Raw genomic sequence first — 23457 nt, 5'->3', positions numbered from 1 at the left:
CTTGTCAGTGAAAGTCTCCGTGGAAAGGCCAGACAACTTTTGCTTCTACCTCGACCATCGTGGGCAAATAACCCTGCTCAAGGTCTCTTACCTGAGCTTAGAGGCCAAGCCCTCCCTCTAACCTTTCACAGAAGAGGTAACATGAAAATTCACCCCGTTATCTGAAAAATGCATTGTGAGAAATGTCAGGGTGCGGCTTATAAGCATACTCTGGAGAGCACAGCTGAGAGCAGTTTTGAAAATAAGCAGTTAGAGACTGATGAAATGGAACGCACAGGTAGAAAGAACTCTGCACTGCTTCTGCACTTGGGGCTGTTTTGCTTTGGGCTAAAAGCCACAGACTGACCCAGCAGGATGCAGAATACTCAACTTTCTGAAATGGAATTGGGCTCTTCAGCTTCTCTCTCAATTTATTCTGATTAAGAATCACCCATTTTACCTGGCCCACTTCCGTAAGCCTCAGCTGATTCAGGTTGCCCCCAGTTAAGGACAATAAACAGGGAGCTGTTAACGTGTACACACACACACGCACACACGCACACACGCACGCGCGCGCGCGCGCAGAGGAGCCATTTCTTTTAAAAGCCAGTCCTTTCAAAAATTTAAGCCTGAATCTGAAATTAGAATAGAGAAGTAAAACCAGATCAATATAAACTCCCCATCTCCCAGGTCTGATAATACCAGTCATTCCCCGTATTACCTAAAAGTGAGAGAATCGGTGAGCACACATTTATTTCAAACGCAAATGTGCTGCTGGATTAGAATCAAAGCATAATGTTAAGCCATTTGGAAGAAAGACAGCATTCCTAAAAACCTGTCATTCACTGGGAGGGTTTGAAAAGGGGAACCAGGGCGAGCTACACTGGGCAGTCACGCGGCAGCAGTCTGCAGTGGGTGGGGTTTCAGATAGGCCTTGGCCAGCATTCCTCTATGCTTTGTTTCTCCTAGAACAGTGTCTGTGATGGTTAATGTACCATCCAGGGACAGTCTTAACTCCTGCTTATCTTAGGGTATTTTACAGTTTCTTTTTGTGATTAACCAGAAAGTTCAGAATTTATAGAATTCGGTGCTTGCCTGACGCTAAGCATTGGAACCGTTCACCAGAGGGCCTGAGTAACCAACCTGATGTCAAAAAGACAGGAGCACACTGATGCAGAAAAGAGTTTCAAGAGCTGACTGGCTGTGTATATCTAATACTTATTAGGAAGTCACCAGAGGACAAACACTTCCAAGGGGCAAAGGCTGCAGCTGTCACACTCACCCAAATCTCCAGATAACCACCCTCACTGCTTGTTTGGGGACATGGGTTATTAATGGTGGAGAGAGTAGGCTGGATTGAAAGGAAAGCTGGAAACATACTGTACTGTAGACAGGGGCTTCACCTACACAATTCTTAGCAGAAGGTTACTCTATTGAGGCCAGACATCAAATTGCCTAGTCTCTTACATTTCTAGGATTTTGCAAAGAAGACTGGGTCTCCACTGTCACTGAATTACCCTGGGACCCTAGGGAGGCATTAGCCTCTTTCAAGGGAAACCTGATACCAGTAACATCATCCCTTTCAAAGAGATTTTCTGTTCCCTAGGAATGGCAAAGGAATCAACACACTGCAAGCTCCAGGAGCACAGAGATCATGTCTGTCTTACTCACCGCTGCATTTCTAATGCCTAAGACTGTAGGTACCCAATAAATGGGTTTCAAAGGAAGGGACTAACTCTGACAAGCTACTTCTGACCAAAATCCAAAAGTGCTATTGAATCAGACCCAGTCAAAGCAATAACTAGGCCTAGCATAAGGCCCTGCCAAGCACGGGCACATCATCAGTTTGGGGGAAAGTGAATCGGGGCTGAGGGCCAGGTGGTGTCATGATAGCAGAACAGAGTCCTCTTCCGGAGGAAAAGTATCCCTGGCTAAAAGAGGAAACAAGTAGTCAGTCATGCTCCTCAGTGGCATGTTGTAAGTATGGAAAACATACAATATAGCCCATCCTGTCACGGCATGGCTTCAACCAACTTCAGGCCTATAAAACCATATGAATGGAGGTTTCCTTTTCCTGACAATGCAGAAAGGCCAGCTGCTTGCCTGCATTCTACTTCTAAAAATGTGGGAACTGAGATCCACTTCGTGGAGATTCAAGAAGCTAGCAGAGACCTCAAACCTGCTGCCCACTGAGTCATCCTGGGGTTAGACAAGAGTTTAACCAAATAGAATTTTACATTATCATTTTATAATGACTATTTGCTGAATTGTTATTTATGCACCTGGGAGCAGGTGAAGTATTTGCATGAACATTTTATTTAATCCTCACATCAATCCTCTGAGAGGTACTGTCATTCTCATTTTATAGATGAGAAACCTGACAAAAGGTGGGTTTCAGTAACACCACCCAGTATTTAAGAGAAACAGGACTCAGCTGATGAACAGGTAGGTAGTCAAGACTCATTCTTGCACCTTCTCTCTAAAATTTATCCATTACTGTCTGAAATCAAAAGTGGTTCAAGGATCTTAACCACAAAGGCTAACTTTTCTTAACAAAGCTCTTGGATGAAGGATCAGAAAGAAAGTTGAAAAGGCAGGCCCTCAAACCAAGAGCTATGCATTTTGACCCAAACTTTTCAATACTACTCATCCGAGATGTCCAAACACTAACCACACACACAGTTCTTGATCATGTTCCTACCAATTCCACACAATACCGTGAATTGGAAGCTGTTCCAATTAGTAAGATTTTTATGGAATCTCCAACATAAGCCAAAAGGCTTGTTTTGGCCCTGCAATTGTTATTTTGTTTTTATAAATTCCTCCACTTTCATTATTCACTCGAGGAATTCCTGAGGCAAGTCCATTTCAGACAGCTTTTAAATCACATTGGATTTACTGCCCAATTATGCCATTTTCTTATCCCTCTTCACTTCACACAAGTTAGGAAATACATTTGTGCTAGCATTATGTTTCTGAAGGGCAAAAAGTACCCACCAAAATTATACTCCAAGATACAGAGCAAGACCTAAGATGACAATCTTTTACTGAAGAGTGTTTAAGCAAGACACAATTACTTCATTTCATTGGGAGAGAGGTTAATTTTAGAGGATTTTCACTGGCCTTAGGTCAATTAAATTGTGATATAACAAGATCCCAAAGACTTGCTCAATGCTAGCTGAATTTTAGAATCAAAAAGCTTGCATGGTTTGTGTTAACAACCAGAAAACTCTACCTTCCCCTAGCTGCCATGTACTCAAGTCATTATCCTACAATCTGAAGAGATAGATTTAGGATTAATAATTTATCACCTTCCTGTACTGCAATATAGTTAAGAATACAGGACAGGGGGCGCCTGGGTGGCTCAGTCGTTAAGCGTCTGCCTTCGGCTCGGGTCATGATCCCAGGGTCCTGGGATCAAGCCCCGCATCAGGCTCCCTGCTCGGCGGGAAGCCTGCTTCTCCCTCTCCCACTCCCCCTGCTTGTGCTCCCTCTTTCGCTGTGTCTCTGTCAAATAAATAAATAAAATCTTTAAAAAAAAAAAAAAAGAATACAGGACAGTTTGGCAGAAGAAAGCTCCTGCTGAAGGCTCATTGCTATGAGATATATTCCATTACTCGTTCACCTTAAATTAGGTGCCCAGCAAGAAGAGCAGAGATATAATGCCCCCTAAAAGTCTCCTGAAAATACTTTTCTCCTAAAGATTAAGACAAATGCATGGTCAAAATATATTACTCTCTTAAAAGAAAAAGATACCGCTTGGTCTGTCTGGGACTTAGAGCCCTCAAAGTACAACCAAAGGGTAGGGGCAAAGGAGGAAAGTGAGTTCAGGTGTCTTCTGTCTGCCAAGGGCAAAAAGAGAATGACAACTAGTGGGTAAAAGACTTCCTGCTAAGCCAGGAGCTGCCTTTGTCCCATCTGCAGTCTCTACGGGGAGTTGAGGGCTCCCCCCAGAGTTTGGGACTAATTAAAAAATAAAATATGGCAGGGGTGCCTGGCTGCCTCAGTCAGTATAGCATGTGACTCTTGATCTTGGGATTTTGAGTTCAAGCCCCATGCTGGGTGTAGAGATTACTTAAAAAATAAAAAATAAATAAAAATATGGCTGAGGTAAATGGAGATCAAAACATCACCTTTATAGGGGTGCCAGGGTGGCACAGTCGGTTAAGCATGTGACTCTTGTTTTGGCTTAGGTCATGATCGCAGGATTGTGAGATCAAGCCCAGCGTTGGGCTCCACCCTCAGCACAGGTTCTGCTTAAGATTCTCTTCTCCCTCTGCCCGCCCCCACACTCCTGCTTGCGTGTGTGCTCTCTAAGATAAAATATATATATATATATCTTTATGGTAAGTGATAAGGTGATTGGAGAACATAGCTTAGATGTACAGTCACAAGTGGGCTTTCTAATACTTCATTAAACTTAGCCCGTCGGACACATACAGGCTGTCCTGGCATGGGCAGACCAGTTAGAGCATGGCAGCGAGAGAACACATGTCAATCCTGAAGACTGGCCATTCCATACGACAGGATTCTTTTCCAACCTCACCAATCAGAAAAAAAATCACTCTTCCATTCAGGGAGAGAGCCAGAGAAAAGGCAGAAAAAAGAGCAAAGATTACCTTCCAAATACTGTTTTCTCCAGAAGTGAAGTGCCCATTTAATAAGCCAAGACTAAAAAACGTAGTAGGGAAGAACAATTCTCCTCAACATGTATATTCCAACGTGGTGCTATTTCCAGCATTATCTTCAGGTTAGCCCAACAAACCTTTATTGCCACCTACTATGTGCTTAATGCTAGGTATGTAACTATGATTAAGACAGTTTAATGAAGAAGATATCATAGTAGCCATCTACTCCCAGCCACGTCTGCTAGGATTACTTAAGTTACCGACTTAGAACAGAGGTTACTCCTTGGCATACCTGGTACCAGACTCACCAGCTACCGTAAATAACTCTAAAACTGGACAGAATATACAAGACAAGTGTTTTTAGTCAGGAGATGACAGGCCATACAAGGCTGCAATCCCCGAGAGAGAGGAAACTTGAAGTGAGCCCTACAACTGCCCAGTTCTCCATTAAGGGACAACTTCCCAACCATGGCACCAAAAGCTGGAACCGAAGAGAACACAGGGGTCTCACTGAGCCCAGGAAGTGAGACAAGAAAGAACTATGAATGTGGCTAGACCTGGAGTGGTGAGACATTGGAGAGGAAGGAGCTCTGAGAAGAGGGAGCCCCAGAAGTCCTTTGGGAGGGTCCCCTTCCAGGCTGAGGGCTGGAACGTAAAGGCACAGGGCAAGACCCGAGGTTTATTAGATAGTAGACAATACAGGGCTAAGAGGGAAACAGAATCACTAGAGGTCAAGCAAAGCTGGGGGGCAGGAATGAGAGCACTTTGGAATTTGACTCTGCCAGAGCAAAGAAATCACACTAACACCGAGCCCAGCAGACACCAGAAAGGCCTCCCCTTAGGACTATGGACCACACTTTAGAGCAAGACCTCCTCTGAAGCTCTCCTCAACACAGCCTAAAACCACACAGTATAGCATGGTATAATACAAAGATGCACAGACTCTACGAGAACATTAAAAAGTAAGTTCAAACCAAGGGACTCAGGGAACGTGTCAGAAAGGAGCTTATGTTTACCTGAATCAGAATCCCTCAGTGAGAACAGTAATAGCATATGCCGAGGAACAGAGCACTCTGCATGGAAGCATGAGACAGGATTCTACGAACAGTGATTCGAATGTGGAGGAGAGAAAGGAGTGTGGAATGACTCAGGGATTTCAAGTGGAGGTGGGCAAAGGACCACGGGTTTGGTCTTGATACATTAAGTGAGAGGTAGCTGTGAGACATCCAGTTGGAAAAGTGTGACGTACAGGTGGCTCTGTGCTCTGGAAAGGAGTAAACGAACAGCTATAGATTTGGGAGTCGAGAGCACAGTTATGGGAAAAAATGAGGTTGTCCAGGGGGAGCACACAAGAGTGAGACAAGAAAGGGTAGAAACAGAACCCTGAAGAACAAAACACTGCAGGAACCAGCTGACAAGGGAGTGAGGGGCGAATAAGTAGGAAGTGCAGAGCATCGGCTGGAGGGGGAACAGAGAGCAGCACTGCATCTCTCTGCCTTTTCACCTACCACGGCAGAGGTCTGAAGCATCCATCGCCCTCACGGAACTGGGAGTTCTTCCAGGGCAGGGAGTGTTGTACTGCGTTGTTCTGATCTTTATTACCCTCATTCCTAGCCTAGGACCAGACTGCTAGTTATGCTCTCAAAAACTGGTTCTGAATTGAATACTTCTCTGAACTTACTCATTAACTGATTGTGTAATCTACTTCGCAGCAGCAGGGGAATGTCAGTGAAAGTGTTCATAGCCAGTTGTTAGCTTTAGGCCTACAGGAGCTTCTGTGACTCTCCATGGTTTAGCTTTCCAATGCTGGTTCAGGCCCTCTCACCTCCCACACACATGCAGACAGAACTCTTGAGATGTACGTATTCTTTCTTTAGATATGTTAACATATTTGTGAACATTTGAATCAGGTCTTGTTTCTCTCAAAGGCAGGTGTCTCCTTAAGGTACCTTCATGTACCTCTGCTCTGAGTGTGTTAATTTTAAGCTTTAACTCTCAAATGATAGGTTATGTTAATTTTAAAGTTTAATTCTCAAAGGACAATTCCCTTATTTCTAATTTATTAATTTATTCAGTCAACAGATGTTTTTTATGGTGCACCTACTATCTGCCAAGCACTCAGTACTTGCTGGGAATACCTAGTGTAAGTAAAACAGGCAAAACTTCTGCCCTAAGATGCTGATACCTACTAGAGAAATTTCCAAATTCTTGGTGTCACCTCACTTTCATCTGCTGATACTGATAATCCCCAAGTCCAAAATGCTATTTTTAAGCCATTTAACAATAACATTAAACAGAAAAATAGTGATTCAATGGTCCATAAGGAAAACACAGAGCATCTTTTGTCAGACAAATTGTAATTACTGCTTTCTAGCAGTGGGCTTCGGCACTGAACCCAGAAGTTGAAATCAAAAACAAGCTCACTATATGTAAGTCAGTGGGTGCCTGGGGTTCTGATGGAAATGGAGTAAACTGCCAAGTAGTAAACAGGAATAACAAGGGAGCTGCCTGATTTTGGTTAGTTTTTCAGGAATAATCCATATAACCTATAAGCTAAATGACAACTGCAAACAAACAAGAATGTATCTTATTAGAAAAAACTTAAGAGCTCGGTAAAAAACTAAACAAACTCACAAGTAGATAAAAACCGACTCAGGCTGCCAATGCCACGTTTTTCCTGCTATTATTCTGGTGTTGCTTTTTCAGGTTTCAGGTAGGTTCCCCCGCCCCTTATTAAAAAAGTTATACATGTACACAGAAAAAAGATCTGGAAAACACAAAAACTGTATAGAGATAATAATTCCACTACTCAAAAAAATATATAAACATTTAATTGTGTATCTTGTTTCAGACTTTCTATTATACAAAAGTATTTTTCTCTTTTCACAAAATGGGCACCATCGTGAATGTGCAGTTGTATATCCTGCTTTTATCATTGAACATTAAGAGCATTTCCCATGTACTTATTCTTCTAAACGGTGAATTTTGAAGTTGGATAACATTTCACATGTGGACATGCCATCTCACCACGCTCCTACTGTTGGGCGGGTTGTGGCAATGTTTTGCAATGTAGAATAAATGAGTGTTGATGAACGTTCTCATTCACAACCACCTAAATATATCCTTGACATAAACTCCTAAAAGGGGAATTACCAGGTCAAAAGATATTAACTTTTTAAGGATCTCGATATTTACGCCAAAAGTTCTCTGTTCAAACTTCCCAGCACAGTATGAGGGCAACCACATCACCCCTAGGCAGCACTAAATTTATTTACTTTGATCTTCATCAATATGATAAGCTAAAAAAAGATCTCTCGTTTTAAACCGAGGTTCTTTGGGGGCACCTGGCTGGCTCAGTCGGTGGAGCATGGGAATCTTGATCTTGGGATTGTGAGTGTGACCCCCACACTGGGACCGAGATTACTCAACTAGAAAAAAATTTAATCTGCAGTTCTTTGGTTAGTAATGAGTATGTACATTTTTTGAATGCTTATAAATCATTTTAATTTCTTATTTATGGTACTCCCTGTACATACCTTTTTTTCTCTTTGTCATTTATTCATTTTTTTCTATTAAGATATTATGTTTGTTAAAAAACTGATGTGAAAAAGTTCTGATAAATTAAAATACATAACAATTCTGTCTGTCATATGTTACCTGCATGTTCCCTCAGTTTGAACACACATGGTTTTTGGTTCTTCCATGGTAGAAGCTCCAAACTTCTCTAAAATGAAACTGGTACAATCTAATCCCCACCAAAACCACTCCTATACCACATTTGCATGTCTATACTCAATCTGCTCACTGTTGTTTTTAAGCACACAGCTGAGGGGATATTAAAGCCTAGCCCAGGAAGCCCACAGTGCTCTGTTTAACCAAATGCTAGACTACAAATACAGAAACACCCAGAAATGCTTCTCCCTCCCCTGTACATGGAATTCCTCAAATAACAAGCTGCTCATCATGGTTCAGCGTAAAAAACTGTCTTTGGTCCTCCAAAAGATTACCTGTGGTTGGAAGGCAGAATAGCAGAAGAAAAAGAGCACAGGCTATTGAGTGAACAGACGTGGATTTAGACTCCTGGCTCTGCTGTGTTCTTGCTGTGTGATCCTGGTCAAGTCATTTTGCCTCTCTGGGCCTCAATTTCTTTATGTATAAAATGAGACTAAAACTATCTGCTTTAGGATTATCATGGGGATTAAGTGAGATAAGATATGTAATGTTTATAACCAAGGGCCTGGTATTTGGTACGTACTCTTCAAAAAATGAGATTTTCCTACTCTGATAGTGCTAAATCAGTTACTTATTTAACTCAAATGATCTTACATAAAACGTTGGCCTGAAATAGTTAGTGTCCCAGCAAAGCATCATCTGGGTAAAAAAACATTTAGGTCAGCTTTCTGTCAACTGCAGTTTCCACTGCTATAATTATGCAATCATCAACCACCACTGCAAGACAACAAAAACCCCAAAGCTGATGTTACTGAAATTGCTAACTACAGTAATTACTTGATTCTCTAGATCATGACCACCAATTCCTTTAGGAAAGCAACAGAAATCTTTGGAATTACAGGAGCAAAAGGCTGATTAGTTATCCCAGACAGTGGACTCTACAACACAAGGCTTTTGTCACCGCCAAGAATGGCACCATACTGAGAAGTCTTTCTGAAACTGCTGTTCTCTCACATTCCATAATCCGAAAAGAACAATGTCAACAAAAGAATTGAAAGAAAAAATTGACAGAAAGAAAGAGGACTCTCTGAAATTTAACCTTCTTCACACTCTTTCCTGGCAAAAGGTTCTAGCCTGGCAAAATAATCTCTATGAGGAAAGTATACTTTATGAAATCTATCAGCATAACCCCTTTCTATAGAAAAAGCAAGGAACACACTTCACTAGGCTTCACTTCCTACAAGTGAAGAGTCCTTTAGGAAAGGAAGCAAAGTATCACTTACTGAGCACCTATGTTCACAGGGCTGTACAACAGACTTTAACTACAGTGTCTCTCATATCAAGCTATAAGGTAAATCTTATCCTTCTTTACAGACGATAGGTAAATTGCTCAAGGTTTCATAGTTATTAAGTAGAAACATCCAGCTCCAGGACCCAGGTCTTTCCAACTTTCAAATGTTTTCTTTTCTTTTTTTTTTTTTTAAGATTTTATTTATTTGACAGAGAGAGATATAGCGAGAGAGGGAACACAAGCAGGGGGAGTGGGAGAGGGAGAAGCAGGCCTCCCGTGGAGCAGGGAGCCCGACGTGGGGCTCAATCCCAGGACCCTGGGACCATGACCTGAGCCGAAGGCAGGCGCTTAATGACTGAGCCACCCAGGCGCCCCCAAATGTTTTTCTTTTCATTACATCTTCACCAAATCTTAAAATGATCGTGCCAATTCCCCTTTACAAAAAAGAACCCAATTTTGTGTTTCCAAAACAAACCCAACAAACTAAATGTCCACCAAAAGGATAACCATTGGGACGCCTGGGTGGCTCAGTTGGTTAAGCATTTGCCTTTGGCTCAGGTCATGATCTCAGGGTCCTGGGATTGAGCCCTACATCGGGCTCCTTGTTCAGCAGGGAGCCTGCTTCTCCCTCTGCCTTCCACTCCCCCTGCTTGTGCGCTCTCATTCTCTCTCTCTCTCTCTCTCTCTCGAACAAATAAATAAAATCTTAAAACAAAACAAAACACAAAAGGATGACCATTTCTGTCAATTAGCAGATTAGTTTTCTGCCTCCTACTAGTCTTTAATATGAACTGAAAGACTCTCAAAGAGTGCCCTTTTAACCTTAAATCTATAAAGAAAATGGTACCTGTTGACAACCACAGAGCACTGAAGCAGAAGCAAGTATAAAACAGGTACAGGCTTCTCAACCATTTCACGGATATCTGCCAACAAAATCCCAATAAAATCCAGGAAATAGGGCTTGGCTTGACTCCCAGCCTCTTCTCCATGGCCTTCCAGACAGGCGGAACCAGTTCACTATAAAGACAGAAAGGGAAGAAGTTATATGCCAAGTAATTAATAATTGATTCCTGGAAATGTAGAGTGCTAGAGAATGTGACAGATAAGAGGGAAGAGATATTTCAAGTTTGTCTTTCACTTCTCATACCTGCCCGTAAATTTTAAACCTGAGCCTTGACAAAGCCTGTAATTATCAGGATAAAAACATAGCAAGGGATATGCAATGAATCCACGTAAAACTGAAACATTTTACATTCTATTATTTTCTAAGCTAAAAGTAAATCACCTGTGTGGAAGAATGGAAAAAGCACCTGCCTAAAGAAAAGAAGATCTGAGTTTCAGTTCCAGTTCTGCTACTAAGAGCTTTCTGACTTTGACCAAACACACTTTCTTATCTATGAAGAGTTTGGACTACAGAGGTGCGCACCTGAGAGTTTTGTCTAGCTGTGCTTTAAAAAAAATTTTCATGTGACTGCCTTTAGGAAACACATGCACTCTCCAGTTTACTACTGCCCCACCACTATGATCTTAAAAATCTATCCAAGGTACATTTTGATGTCACCTCCCTGATCCCCAGAATCATTTGCAATCCCTGACTTGAATTCACAGATACACTCAACAAATATTTGCACAGCCCTTATTATGTGCTAGACATTATGCTGGCTACTCCGGAATCTAAGAGCTGGATAATTTAGGTCCCTTCCAGAGAAAAAATGATTTTCATCTGTTTCATCTCTTATACAACTTCCCTACATTGTATAAATTTTGGCAATACCATGAGGGTTGGTTGGGTTCTGAAGCAATTCAAATTCTTCTGTCCTAAATGTGCACCTGTCACCCACGTGTGGCAAATGACTCCAACCCCCAACCGCAGCCAGCATACAAGGAGATTGGCATCACATGGGTTGGATATCAATATTGACTAATACCAGGAAATAGACACATGCACACACAGACATCCACACACAGCTGCAAAACTGAGGTACAGCCCAACCAAGGAAAGGCTTTCACCGAGCCTCAAGCATCTGAAGGACTTCTTTCTCATTCACTTCCATCCATTCTGATTTCCAGTAGTTTTGAAGTTTTATGTTAGGAAGCAGGGAGCTGAAAGATGTGTGGGCCAGTGACATGTTCAAGAGATTATGAAATGGAGCCTAAGTTAGAAAGTCTATCCAGCAACTTCTCTAGCCTCCCAAGATGGAACAGCGAGTGTGCATGTGTGTGTGTGTGTGTGTGTGTACGGATCTTACCCAACACATTTCTGCCTATCACAAAAGGATTTAAACTCAAAGTGACTCAACACCTGTCATCAAAAGCATGACAGGTGGGCGACAGAAGCATAAAAGAAATGAATAGGTTTTGAAAATGGGAGTAATAAACACCATTGAATTAGCAAGCTGATTAGAAGTGCAATGTCTTACAAGCCATGCATAAGACAGAGGCAGAGCTCTTTTCATGTGAACTCCCAACCAGCCATGCCTCTGAAATAAATCTACAATTGCCTAAGGGCACAAATCACTGCTGGGTCGTCAAAGCCTTGCTGACCAGAGGCAAGAACAACACATCACCAAGATCCAAACCGTGTGTTATAGAATCAAAGGGTAAAAACCCAGGGAGAGAACACACACCCCCACAATACCTGACAAACGAAAATCTAGAAAAGCTTGCAATAGTTTTGGCATTTAGGGCGTTACAAGTACACCCGAAATAAAAGCACTCTCTGTTGCAGCAGCTGTTCAGACAGAGCAGGGGGTAATGTTTACTTAATACTTCAGGTTGATGGGGGATGTATCATAGTTCAGTCTGTCAGCTACATACGTGGAACTCCATTTATGTACACAGCGATATGTTTGAACAACGACAGAGCAAGTCTGAAACAGCCTATTCAGCTGATACGAGTAATCAACAAGCTCTCAAGAATAAAGCTCTTTTAAAAAAAAAAAGTCTCAAGATATTTGGGAAAGTTACAGAACAGACTGCCATGAATAACTGCTTGTATTTGCAGACATTGTTTTCCAAATAGCTGGAAAAATGAACAGATTGTTCTGGGAGGTCGTCTTTCCAATTTGTTCCTAGCTCCCAGTCTGTTAATCACAGAAGAAAGCACAAGGACAGTCAGCTAATGCTCCTCACTAACTGCATCTATGGTCAGTTGAGCACAAGCACCAGGAGGCGAGAGAAGGAAAAGCTTTCCTAGAACCGCCTGAGGTTTTCTGTCTTGACTTCCTTCGTTTCACCTTTGTGCTCACTGCAGACACCACAGAACCCCTCCCCGGGAAAGAATTTTCTAAGTCCGGAAGAAGGCAGGTTTCGCATGGTAATTTACACACCGTGCTCAACCCCGCCCCTCTTATTCTGCATCAACTTTATATCTTGGTGGGGAGACCAAACACAAGAGACAGCAGCTAAGGGCGAGGCTGCAGAAGTCGAAGGAGGAAGGACAGCGGCGCCCCGAGCCCGGTCAGTCTGTCAAGGGATGGAGGATGCTGCACGACCAGGCCCGGGCCCGAGAGAAACGGGGTTCAGCCTGGGACTCGAGCTCCGCACCTGCAAAAAGCCAGAAGCAGCTGGCTGCCCTCGCCGGGCCAGGAGCGCCACCTCCGGGTCCCAACACCCGGCCAGCGCACCCTCAGAAATAGCCTGTCCCACTTGCCCCTCCCCTGAGCTCGTGGCCCTCGGCCTGGCAGCCAGCCGCCCCCGGCCACCTACCGGGGCTCAGGGCCACACAGCGGGGCCCCGGCTCTCGGCAGCCTCCGCCTCCTCCCGGTCCATGGGGTCGGGGCCCCAACCTTCGCTCCCCTCACCCGGAGGAGGAGGAGGAAAAGGAAGAAGGTAGCGCGGGCTCCCCACCCGGACAGCTCCCTCTCGCCTCAGCCTCCCAGGACAGCGACCGCGGCCGGAAACGCCGCCTCCTCCCACCTCCCCGGGCTCAACCCGGAAACACACTCTTTATGCTACCCAGCCCTCCTGAGCCCCCCCGCCCCCCCCGGAAGCTCAATTCCCGCCGCGAGCCCGAGGGGGAGGAGGGGCAGCGCTGACGGACAGAACTACGCACGAGCGAAGGAACCTGGGCCCCCAGGCTGTCGCCTCCCGCTCTCCACAGGAAGTGTGCTCCTTCGCCGGCCCTCCGCGAGCCCCAGGCCCCAGACTCGGGCAATACCCACAAGCAAGATGGCGGCAACGGCAGCACCCCCTACGGCTTAGCGCCCAGGCGTGCCATTGGCCAGAGCCTGGAGTGAAGCTGCCGCGGATTGGTCGAGACGGCTGCGGGGGTGGGGGTGGAGCTGCAGCCGCCTGGAGCCGGGAGTGGGCAAAGCGGCGTGAGCAGCGGCCCCAGGCTCCCGGAGCGTCGCGCTCGGAGAAGATTTCGCCGCTCGGGGCCGCAGCCTGGTGAGCTCAGCCCCCTTCAGGCCCTCCCCTGCATCCCAGCCGGGGCCTCGCCGAGCCGGCGCTGATCGATGCCGACACACCCCGGGGACCCTATCGCGACTCCATCGCGCCGTATCGCGACATCATCGTGCTCTGTCGAGACTCCATTTTGTCACAGCCCTTTTCAATATATACCTATATATATATTTTAATTTGCCCTGTCATCTTTGGGGGCTGTCCATGTCGTGATTTTTGCCGTGATCTCTCCGTGACATCACCGCGCCATCGTGAAGTGTGATCTCATCGCCGCCCTGTCGTGACTTCATCAATGTCGTGTTGTGACCTGGCTGCGGCGGGACAGGTGGTGACCGCCAGGAACCCTCTTCCCCTTCTCATCTCCCCATCTCAGCAGCCCCGCTTCGATTATCCGGCTTTTGGATTCTCCGTTGTCCTGGGAGCTGCCCGGGACCCCTTCTTGCTTCTCCAGCCCCTGCCGGCATCCACAGGCTGGTAGCGGGGCGGGGAGGGCGAGGAGAGGGAACGCAAAGGGTTAATTCTGCTGGTGCTTCTGCTGGTGCTTCTGCTGCTGCTGCTGCTGCTGCTGCTGCAGCTTCTACCCGAGGGAGGGAAAGGAGAGGAGGCAAGGAGCCTGCGGGGGCGATTGAGAGCCCTGGCTGGAGGGGTGGGGTCCCCAGAGGGGCCCCCAAGCCGTCCCTGGTCAGCACCCTGCATCCTCACTTCTGCTGAAGCTTGTCTTCTGCCTGTTCTGGAGAAGGGAGGGGAAGGGAAACCTAGGATGCCCTTTTCCCTCATGTCAGCCTGAGTCCGGATAATCGAACTTCACCCATGTACGTCTCCATTCCTTCCTGTCTGTCCTCACCACTCCCTCCTGGTGTGCCTGGGTGGAGGGAGATAAAACCAGGCCTCTGGTGCCAGGGGCCAGCTGAGCAGTGGGGCCAGCCCCCTCCCACTCCAGGGAAATTGGTAAGGAGAGCTGTCCAGCTGAGCAGCAGGATGCATGGCCCTTCCTTCCCGCTTTCTGGAGGTGACCTTGGACCAGGGTCCCTTCTTCATCCCTAAGGACTTGAGGGTCCAGTGCCTTTAAGGGGCTGCCACAAGGGAGGTCAGTCTTGTGCAACCCATCCCTCCTGGTCCCTCCCTCTGTGCTAATCCCTCCCTCCATCCTCCACTCCCACCCCCACCCCTCCTCTGCAGAGGGATGCTCAGTCCCTCTTGTGTTCACAGTTGGGCAAGGCGGGCATCATGGCCTCGGATTGCGAGCCAGCTCTGAACCAGGCAGAGAGCCGAAACCCCACCCTGGAGCGCTACCTGGGAGCCCTCCGTGAGGCCAAGAATGACAGCGAGCAGTTTGCTGCCCTGTTGCTAGTAAGGAACTGACTGAAAATTGGGAGGTGGGAAGGGCTGGGTGGTTGGACCCCCTAGGAATGGGCACAAAAAGTCCCCAAGGATACATAGGTGGTGCTGGCATTCCTGGAGGCACCAAAGAAGGCCCCAGATGCCTACCTTTGGACTCATCTTTGCTCCCCTGAGTATGGGGGCAAAGGGGAGAATGGGGTTGAATAAGGCCTGGGGCCCTGGGATCCTTGGAGGAGGCTGCCTGGGTCTGCTCTCTGGGGCGTCCCAGAGCAGATGGGAGCTGACTCATAGGGTGACAGCAGCAGGTAGTAACTAGTGCAGAGTACTTGAGGGCTGGGGATGATTGCTCTGGGGGTGGAGAGAGTAGCAGAACCAGAAGTAACTGGGAAGGGGCCCCAGGGTAGGCCAGGATGGCAGTGGGTAGGTCGAGGGTGAGGATGCTGGTTTGGGGCTGAGCCCTGTTGGAAGAACCAAGCTGGGGCCAGCAGAGCAGGAGCTGCAGTGCTGGGAAGGGGGGGTTGATGTGTGGGGGGTGAAGGGAGGAGGGAGTACAGTCGCTGCTTGTTTGCCATGGCAACAGGGAGAAGGCTCCAGAGTCAAGGGCTCACACTGCAGCAGAGGAGGTGTTGAGGTGAAATGTAAGGGGAAATGTTTTGACAGGCAGAGTGGCGAGACGCAGGAGCCATTTCCCCTGAGAAGGTGGCGGGAATGGATCAGAAGCTTCACCGGGGGGAAGCAATTAGGGAGAGACCCTAAATCCATGGGAGATTTTGAACTGAGCTCTAAGCCCAACTCCGGTTGTCGGCATCTTAGATTAGATATCAGGAAGAACTTCCCAAATGACCAGGTGATGAAACGGCAGGACTTCCCTTCTGTGGAGATAATCACAGATGAGGGATCCCAGAGGTCACAACCGTCTGTCTCCCAGGGGAGAGAAGGAGCTGGATGAAATGACCTCTGGCCCCCAGTGCGAGTCCCCTTCCATGACCTAATCTTGCTAACGGTCAGCGCCCCAGGGTGCAGGGGGCAGTCTTCCTTTCATCCTGCTGATAGCACATACCCCCCTTAGGTGACCAAGGCAGTCAAAGCAGGTGACATCGATGCCAAAACTCGACGGCGGATCTTCGACGCTGTAGGCTTCACCTTCCCCAATCGTCTCCTGACCACCAAGGAGGCGCCAGATGGCTGCCCTGACCATGTTCTCCGGGCCCTGGGCGTGGCCCTACTGGCCTGCTTCTGCAGTGACCCTGAACTGGCCGCCCACCCCCAGGTCCTGAACAAGATCCCCATCCTTAGCACCTTCCTCACTGCCCGGGGGGACCCGGATGATGCTGCTCGCCGTTCCATGATCGATGACACCTACCAGTGCCTGACAGCTGTGGCCGGCACACCCCGTGGGCCCCGGCACCTCATTGCTGGGGGCACCGTGTCCGCCCTGTGTCAAGCATACCTGGGGCACGGCTATGGCTTTGACCAGGCCCTGGCACTTCTAGTGGGCCTGCTGGCGGCTGCTGAGACCCAGTGCTGGAAGGAGGCGGAGCCTGATCTCCTGGCCGTGTTGCGGGGCCTCAGTGAAGATTTCCAGAAAGCCGAGGATGCCAGCAAGTTCGAGCTCTGCCAACTGCTGCCCCTCTTTCTGCCCCCGACAACCGTGCCCTCGGAATGCCTCCGGGATCTGCAGGCCGGGCTGGCACGCATCCTGGGCAGCAAGCTGAGCTCCTGGCAGCGCAACCCCGCACTAAAGCTGGCAGCCCGCCTGGCGCACGCCTGCGGCTCCGACTGGATCCCAGCGGGCAGCTCCGGGAGCAAGTTCCTGGCCCTGCTGGTGAATCTGGCGTGTGTGGAGGTACGGCTGGCTCTGGAGGAGACAGGCACAGAAGTAAAAGAGGATGTGGTGACCGCCTGCTATGCCCTCATGGAGTTGGGGATCCAGGAATGCACCCGCTGTGAGCAGTCGCTGCTCAAGGAGCCACAGAAGGTGCAGCTTGTGAGCATCATGAAGGAGGCCATAGGGGCTGTCATCCACTATCTGCAGCAGGTGAGGGTACAGCGGCCCACAGAGGGAGCCTAGTGTCGGGGGTCGGGGTGGGGGGCCGGCAGGCAAGGCAAAGGGGGACTGCGGTATGGCAGCAGCGGAGAGAGGGCAAGATGCCCACTCTGAGGGCTGATCCTGCAGCGCTCCCGGGAGTAGTGTGGCCAAGCCTCCCTCTCCCTCCCTCCGCCGAGCCTCCACACAAGCACCATACCACACACCATATGTGCACTCACATCACAGTACACACACACGCGCACACACAACACAGTGACTTCCCACTCACAACCCTCCCCCCCGGTACACACGCACACCAAATCGAAGCAGCCTGTTCGGCTCAACCTCTCGCATTGTTTCATGCACCTGCACATGCAGACTTGTACCAGAGCCGGGCAAAGGAGCAGGGCTGCTGGTTCCTGGCCTCTGGAGAGGTTCGGCTAACTCCTCCCAGGTCAGAGCTGCTGTAGAGGGAGTGTCTAGTTAGCTTTGGACCTGTGAGTTACCTTGGAGCCGTGAGCTACTTTAGAGGTGGGGGGGCCGAGTTGAGCCCCAGGGAGTGTGGGGACTTGTTGTCTGAAGTCCAGTTCCCTCAGCACACATGCCCCGAGGGCCTGCTCTGTGCCAGGCCCCTGTTGGGTGTGTCTTTGCCATGCGCCAGGTGCTGGGGACCCGGGGCCCCCCCTTTGAAGGGCTCCCAGGCCAGAATTCCCTGCTAGTTGTGGTATTCCTAGGCTGGCCGGCATGCTGTCCCAGCCGGGGAGGGTCTCTGGTCCTGCTCCATCTCACGGGGGTCCCGTGGCAACAGGTGGGGCCAGAGAAGCAGAAGGAGCCCTTTGTGTTTGCTTCGGTGCGGATCCTGGGGGCCTGGCTGGCCGAGGAGACCTCGTCCCTGCGCAAGGAGGTCTGCCAGCTGCTGCCCTTCCTTGTGCGCTACGCCAAGACCCTCTACGAGGAGGCCGAGGAGGCAAATGACCTCTCCCAGCAGGTGGCCACCCTGGCCATCTCCCCCACCACCCCAGGGCCCACGTGGCCAGGGGATGCTCTCCGGTGAGTTTGTAGTTAGAGTCTGTCCAGCCAGACTGTTCTAAAGAAAAGTGTCGCAGGAGGACACCTCTGCCCCTCCCACCCCTACCCCACTCCCCACCCCACCCCCTGCCCCAGACTGGTCTGTGCCAGGCTTCCTGATTGGGGCATGAGATTTCCTTTAGGATTATTTCTGGTTTAGGGGGGGTGGGGGGGGGGAGGCTTGTTCCCGCAGGACAAGTCTTAACTTGCCCGGCCCAGATCTGTCTATAAAGAGAGAACTCATGCTTATTGAGCAGTTACTACACGCCAGGCATTTTGCTCTACCCTTTACCCAAACAATCTCATCCGGTCCACACGGCAAATCTATGAAAGAAGTCTCATCCGCGCCTTCGGGATGAGCAAACTGAGACTCAAGGTTAAAGTAACTGGCCCACACGCACACCACGTGGCAGAGCCCGAGTTTGAGCCCAGGCCCGCAAAGCACCACAGCATGGGCGTTCTCTGCGGGACCTAAAAGGCCGGGTTCTTTTCCCCTGCTTTCATTTCTCCCCGGTGGGATGCCCCAAAAAAGGGAATCCTTGTACCTTCATCTGTCCCCACCCCTTACACATCTGTTCCTTCCACACCCCCAGGCTCCTTCTGCCCGGCTGGTGCCATCTGACTGTCGAAGATGGGCCCCGGGAGATCCTGATCAAGGAGGGAGCCCCCTCACTTCTCTGCAAGTATTTCTTGCAGCAGTGGGAACTCACATCCCCGGGCCACGATACCTCAGTGCTGCCTGACAGCGTGGAGATCAGCCTGCAGACCTGCTGTCACATCTTCCTCAACCTTGTGGTCACCGCACCAGGGCTGATCAAGTGAGGCCGGGGAGGAGGTTGGAGGAAGCGAGGGGGGCTGCTCAGACTTGCCTCAGGTCTCCATCTCGACTCTGCTTCCCTGTACCCATGGGTTCCTGTTAGTGTTAGAATGAAAGGCTCTCAGAATAGAACCACCCCACACGAGGATTTGGCATGTCTGGAACCCCTCTGGGCATGTCTACCTGCTCCAGCCGTAATCCAGTCTCTGCTCCCCAGAGGTCATGAATGGGCCCACAGTTAACTCTTAACCCTGCTGCCTCATTTCTTGCCAAACCCTGCCTGGTGAAACTGGGAGCTGAGAATCCCAGATGTTCCCAGGCCTTGGCCTAGCTCAGTCAGCCCCCCTCCCCCATCTTTCCTTCCCTTTCTCCCCAGGCGAGATGCCTGCTTCACGTCTCTCATGAACACCCTGATGACGTCGCTGCCCGCCCTAGTGCAGCAGCATGGAAGGCTGCTTCTGGCTGCCAACGTGGCCACCCTGGGCCTCCTCATGGCCCGGCTCCTCAGCACCTCGCCAGGTAAGCCCCGGGGACCCAGGCCTAACAGATAGGGGCAAAGACCTGGGTGGACCTGTTGTCTTCCGGGCACAAGTCCCCATTTTCAAGGAATGGTTTTAACAGAATTTTCCAGTCAAGAGGAAATCTCTCAAGTGCGTCTCCATCCCGCACCCTACCCCACCCTTCTTCCGCAAATGACAACGTTCTCTGCCTTCTGAAGACTTTTAAGGCAAAGTCTGGTGGGCGTCAGTACAGGCCTGCTCAGAGGCTCGGGCACCTGGAATTCCCAGCAGCCCCAGGAGTCTGAATCCAGTGTTTTCCAGGTGGAGCCGCCCCCGCCCAGGCCTTGAGTCAGAAACCTTATTCCTCCCATTGAGGTTTTTCTGGGCTCAACACCTCACCTCCCTCGTGACAGGCTTCAGCACTTTGGTGCACCTCTGCACATACCTTCTCCGCATCCCGGGGCTCACTCTGGGTGTGTGCGGGAGGCAGGCGACGTCCCCTCCAGCCCCTGCCAGCCTTCCGTGTCTCCCACTTTGGCTGTGGGTGTCTGCTTGGGTCCCTCTGTCCCCGCCTGTTCCCTGTGCCCCATCTGTCAGGTTGGAGGAGCTGAGCAGATGCCTGGGAACAGGGCGTATCGAGCCTGTACCCTTAGCTGCCTCTCTGTTCCCTGTGCGGGGGATCCCAACAGGGTCCCCCAGCAGTGGGAAGGGAGTATGTCCTAGTGGACCCCGAGCCGCCCCTGAGTAGGGCCTCAGTGCTGTTCACCCACAAATGCCACCAGGTTGGACTGACAGCCCCCCGGAGAGGGTCTGCAGTACAGGGGTGAGCCCCTGCATGGCAGGTACGCAGAGCCCCATCACCAGCTCCTGGGCCCCCTCTGGCGCCCTCTTCTGGCCCAACAATCAAATTGGTGCGACCGCCCTTGCCGGGAGGAGCTCTCTGGGCCCAGCCGCGCTCCCCTGTCTACCCCGGCCGCAGAAAGGGCTGACCCTGAGGTTGAGTGTACCAAGATTATTACATTTAATTCTCACAACGGATTTCTAAGATTAGCACTGTTGGCCCCGTTTTGCAAGTAGGGAAACGAGAGCCAGGAAAGTGGATTACCCAAGGTCACCCCGTGAAGTCGAAGGTAGGGCTTGAGCCCAGGCAGGCTGACGGCAGGCTGTGCTTCGGGCTCCCGGAGGGTGTCCGCACGAGAGCGGGAAGCAAGGGCCCGGGAGAGCAGCCGGCCCGCCGGCCTCACGCGCCCTCTGCCCCCCTTGCCTTCCAGCTCTGCAGGGAACGCCAGCCTCCCGAGGTTTCTTCGCAGCCGCCATCCTCTTCCTGTCACAGTCGCACGTGGCGCGGGCCCCGCCCGGCTCGGACCAGGCGGTGCTGGTGCTGTCCCCCGACTACGAGGGCGTCTGGGCCGACCTGCAGGAGCTCTGGTTCCTGGGCATGCAGGCCTTCACGGGCTGCGTGCCGCTGCTGCCCTGGCTGGCGCCCGCCGCGCTGCGCTCCCGCTGGCCGCAGGAGCTGCTCCAGCTGCTCGGCAGCGTCAGCCCCAGCTCCGTCAAGCCCGAGATGGTGGCCGCCTATCAGGGCGTCCTGGTGGAGCTGGCACGGGCCAACCGGCTGTGCCGGGAGGCCATGCGGCTGCAGGCGGGTGAGGAGACGGCCAGCCACTACCGCATGGCCGCCCTGGAGCAGTGCCTGTCGGAGCCCTGAGCGGGTGTCCACTGGGGACAGACCCGGGGGGGTGGGCAGCGAGGGAAGGAGGGAGGAGGCATCTTCCCTGAAGCCCCCAAACTGGGCCCCCCCCTCCCCAAGCTCCCCCCCCCAAACACCCCAGCTTTTTGGCTTTTCTGAGGGCAAGGGCACGGTGCCCACCCCTCAAGTGTAAGGAACTGCGTCCAGCCCCCCAGGCCCCCATGGGGGCAGGGATTGGCTTGGAAATCAACGTGGCTGTCCCTGCCAGGCCGGGGAAGGTTGGAGCAGCCCCCCAGGGAGGGGGGCACTGGGTGTCATTGTGCCCTCTGTCAGGCTTCTCCACAGGAGGGAGGCCCCGGGGGGGATAGGGCTGGCGGGAACTTGGCTGCCTCAGCCCATGTGCCCTGCCGGCCAGGGCGTGGGCTCCCCTAGGCTGTGGTGACCCCTGTAGCCTCCCAGGTCCACGTCCTTCAAATTGGCCATTTGGCTCTTGCCCTCAGCCTCTTGGGCAGAGAGCAGACTCAGGCCGCTGACATAGTTCTTCCTATCAAAATCAATGACCCAGGGTCTGAACTGCCCCATCCTTCCAGGAAATCCTGGGGCAGACAAGCCTGGTGTGGGGGTGGGGAACCCTCCTTCCACCTGAGCTTCCTTGAGGGGACCCAGGAGTCCTTAGGCCCTGGCCTCTAAGCTTTTGTGTCATGTTATAGCAGAGTGACGATGGGGGCTGGGGGTTTATTTATTTTGCCTGTCCTTATCCCTGCTTGGACACCTGAGCATCTGATCCCTGTCCCCCCTAGTGCCATCTGGCTTGGCTGGAGCCAGGAACAGGAGGGACACTTCCCCAGAATCCGCATGTTTCCCTAGTGATTGCACCCCATCACCATCGCAGTGCCTGGCTCTAATTCCCACCCCTGCTTAGGATTCCTCTCTGCAGAGAGACGCGACTGGCGGCTCCCAACAGGGACTACCTTTCTTAGGAACCCCGGGGGACCCTCCCCCGAACCTGATCCCTTGCTTCCATCCCCCCTTCCCTCCCCCAGTGCGTTCTGTGATCGCCAAGTTCAAAGCTGTGCACATGCGGACACTCAATAAATGTTCATTGGTGACAAGATGGTCCTTGTGTGGTCTGTCCTGCACCTTCTCTCTTCCTTCCAGACTCCGGCAGCTCACAGCTACCATTTGCTGAGCACATGCCCTGCCACGCACATTTCACAAGTGTTCTCTCATGTAGCCTGCCCGAGAATCCTGGGACACAGGCAGTATCCTGATTTTACAGGTGAAGACACTTAGACATGGGCAGGTGGTTAGCTTAAGGTGATGTGCCAGTAAGTGTCAGAGCCAAGACCGGGCAGGCCGTGGACTCCTCAGTCCACACGCTGCACCTGGAGAGCGGGATGGCAAACTCCAGTGCTGAGGGGGCCAGGCCTAGTGGGCCTTTGGGGCTCTTGTGTACAAATGAAGAACTGACGTGAAGGGCCACCAAGTGGTACCGCCACATCCTCCAATTTTTAAAGACAAGTCAGAAACCCTCATTTTTATGCAAAATCTGATTTTTGAATGTTGATAATTGGTTTTTTAAGGAAATCACTGCTGCCCTAACAATATCTCCAGGCCAAACATGGCTTTTAGGCAACCAGCTGTTCACCTCTGGTTTTTTTGTTTGTTTGTTTGTTTGTTTGCTTTAAGATTTTATTTGACAGAGAGCACAAGCAGGGGGAGCGGCACAAGGAGAGGGAGAAGCAGGCTCCCTGGTGCCGGGAGCCCGATGTGGGGCTCGCTGTGGGGCTCCATCTCAGGACCCTGGGATCATGACCCAAGCTGAAGGCAGACACTTAACTGACCGAGCCACCCAGGTCGCCTCTGTTCACCTCTGTTCTATGCCAAGTGAGAAGGGGAAGGGGCCTGAGAGCTTCAGCGGGAGGCTGGAGCCAAGCACCCACTGCTTCACCAGGCCTGAGCCAAAGCTGTCAGACCGGAACCAGACCAGCCCCCAGCCCACACTTGGCAGACATCTCTACCTAGGCCCTCAAGCCAA

At 50.6% G+C, this 23457-nt stretch overlaps 2 protein-coding genes across 6 annotated transcripts in view; one reads left to right on the top strand and one right to left on the bottom strand.

Moving 5' to 3' along the window:
• KIAA0319L (KIAA0319 like) overlaps positions 1–13740 on the bottom strand; it is a 95354-nt gene extending 81614 nt beyond the window's left edge. Inside the window, exons 1-2 of one of the 4 annotated variants that reach the window (XM_045898108.3) lie at positions 13625–13740; positions 10418–10587 (exon numbers count right to left, since the gene is read on the bottom strand). In XM_045898108.3, coding sequence (XP_045754064.1) covers positions 10418–10559 — 142 coding nt within the window. In that variant the 5' untranslated portion in view covers positions 10560–10587; positions 13625–13740. Of the gene's footprint in view, positions 1–10417; positions 10588–13278; positions 13491–13624 lie in introns of those variants that run through there. The other 3 variants (XM_045898107.3, XM_064589487.1, XM_045898106.3) reach the window with 3 other exon arrangements.
• Positions 13741–13747: 7 nt separating this feature from the next.
• On the top strand, positions 13748–22531 carry NCDN (neurochondrin). 2 transcript variants are annotated; one of them, XM_045898110.3, is made up of 7 exons: positions 13748–14299; positions 15184–15324; positions 16385–17353; positions 18153–18394; positions 19006–19230; positions 19606–19748; positions 21001–22531. In XM_045898110.3, the coding sequence occupies exons 1-7, from the start codon at positions 14267–14269 to the stop codon at positions 21435–21437; spliced, it is 2190 nt and encodes a 729-aa protein (XP_045754066.1). In that variant the 5' UTR covers positions 13748–14266; the 3' UTR covers positions 21438–22531. The 2 variants fall into 2 exon arrangements, with proteins under 2 accessions (XP_045754066.1, XP_064445558.1); XM_064589488.1 differs by lacking the exon at positions 13748–14299 and adding an exon at positions 14317–14786.
• The last annotated feature ends 926 nt before the right edge of the window (positions 22532–23457 follow it).

Source organism: Mirounga angustirostris, unplaced genomic scaffold (assembly GCF_029215605.1).
Source record: "Mirounga angustirostris isolate CCGP_5_RB_7025 unplaced genomic scaffold, mMirAng1.0.hap1 SCAF_4, whole genome shotgun sequence".
Classification (NCBI taxonomy): Eukaryota; Metazoa; Chordata; class Mammalia; order Carnivora; family Phocidae; genus Mirounga; species Mirounga angustirostris.
The sequence above is the reverse complement of the archived record's forward strand: the minus strand, read 5'-3'. Positions and strand labels throughout refer to the sequence as shown.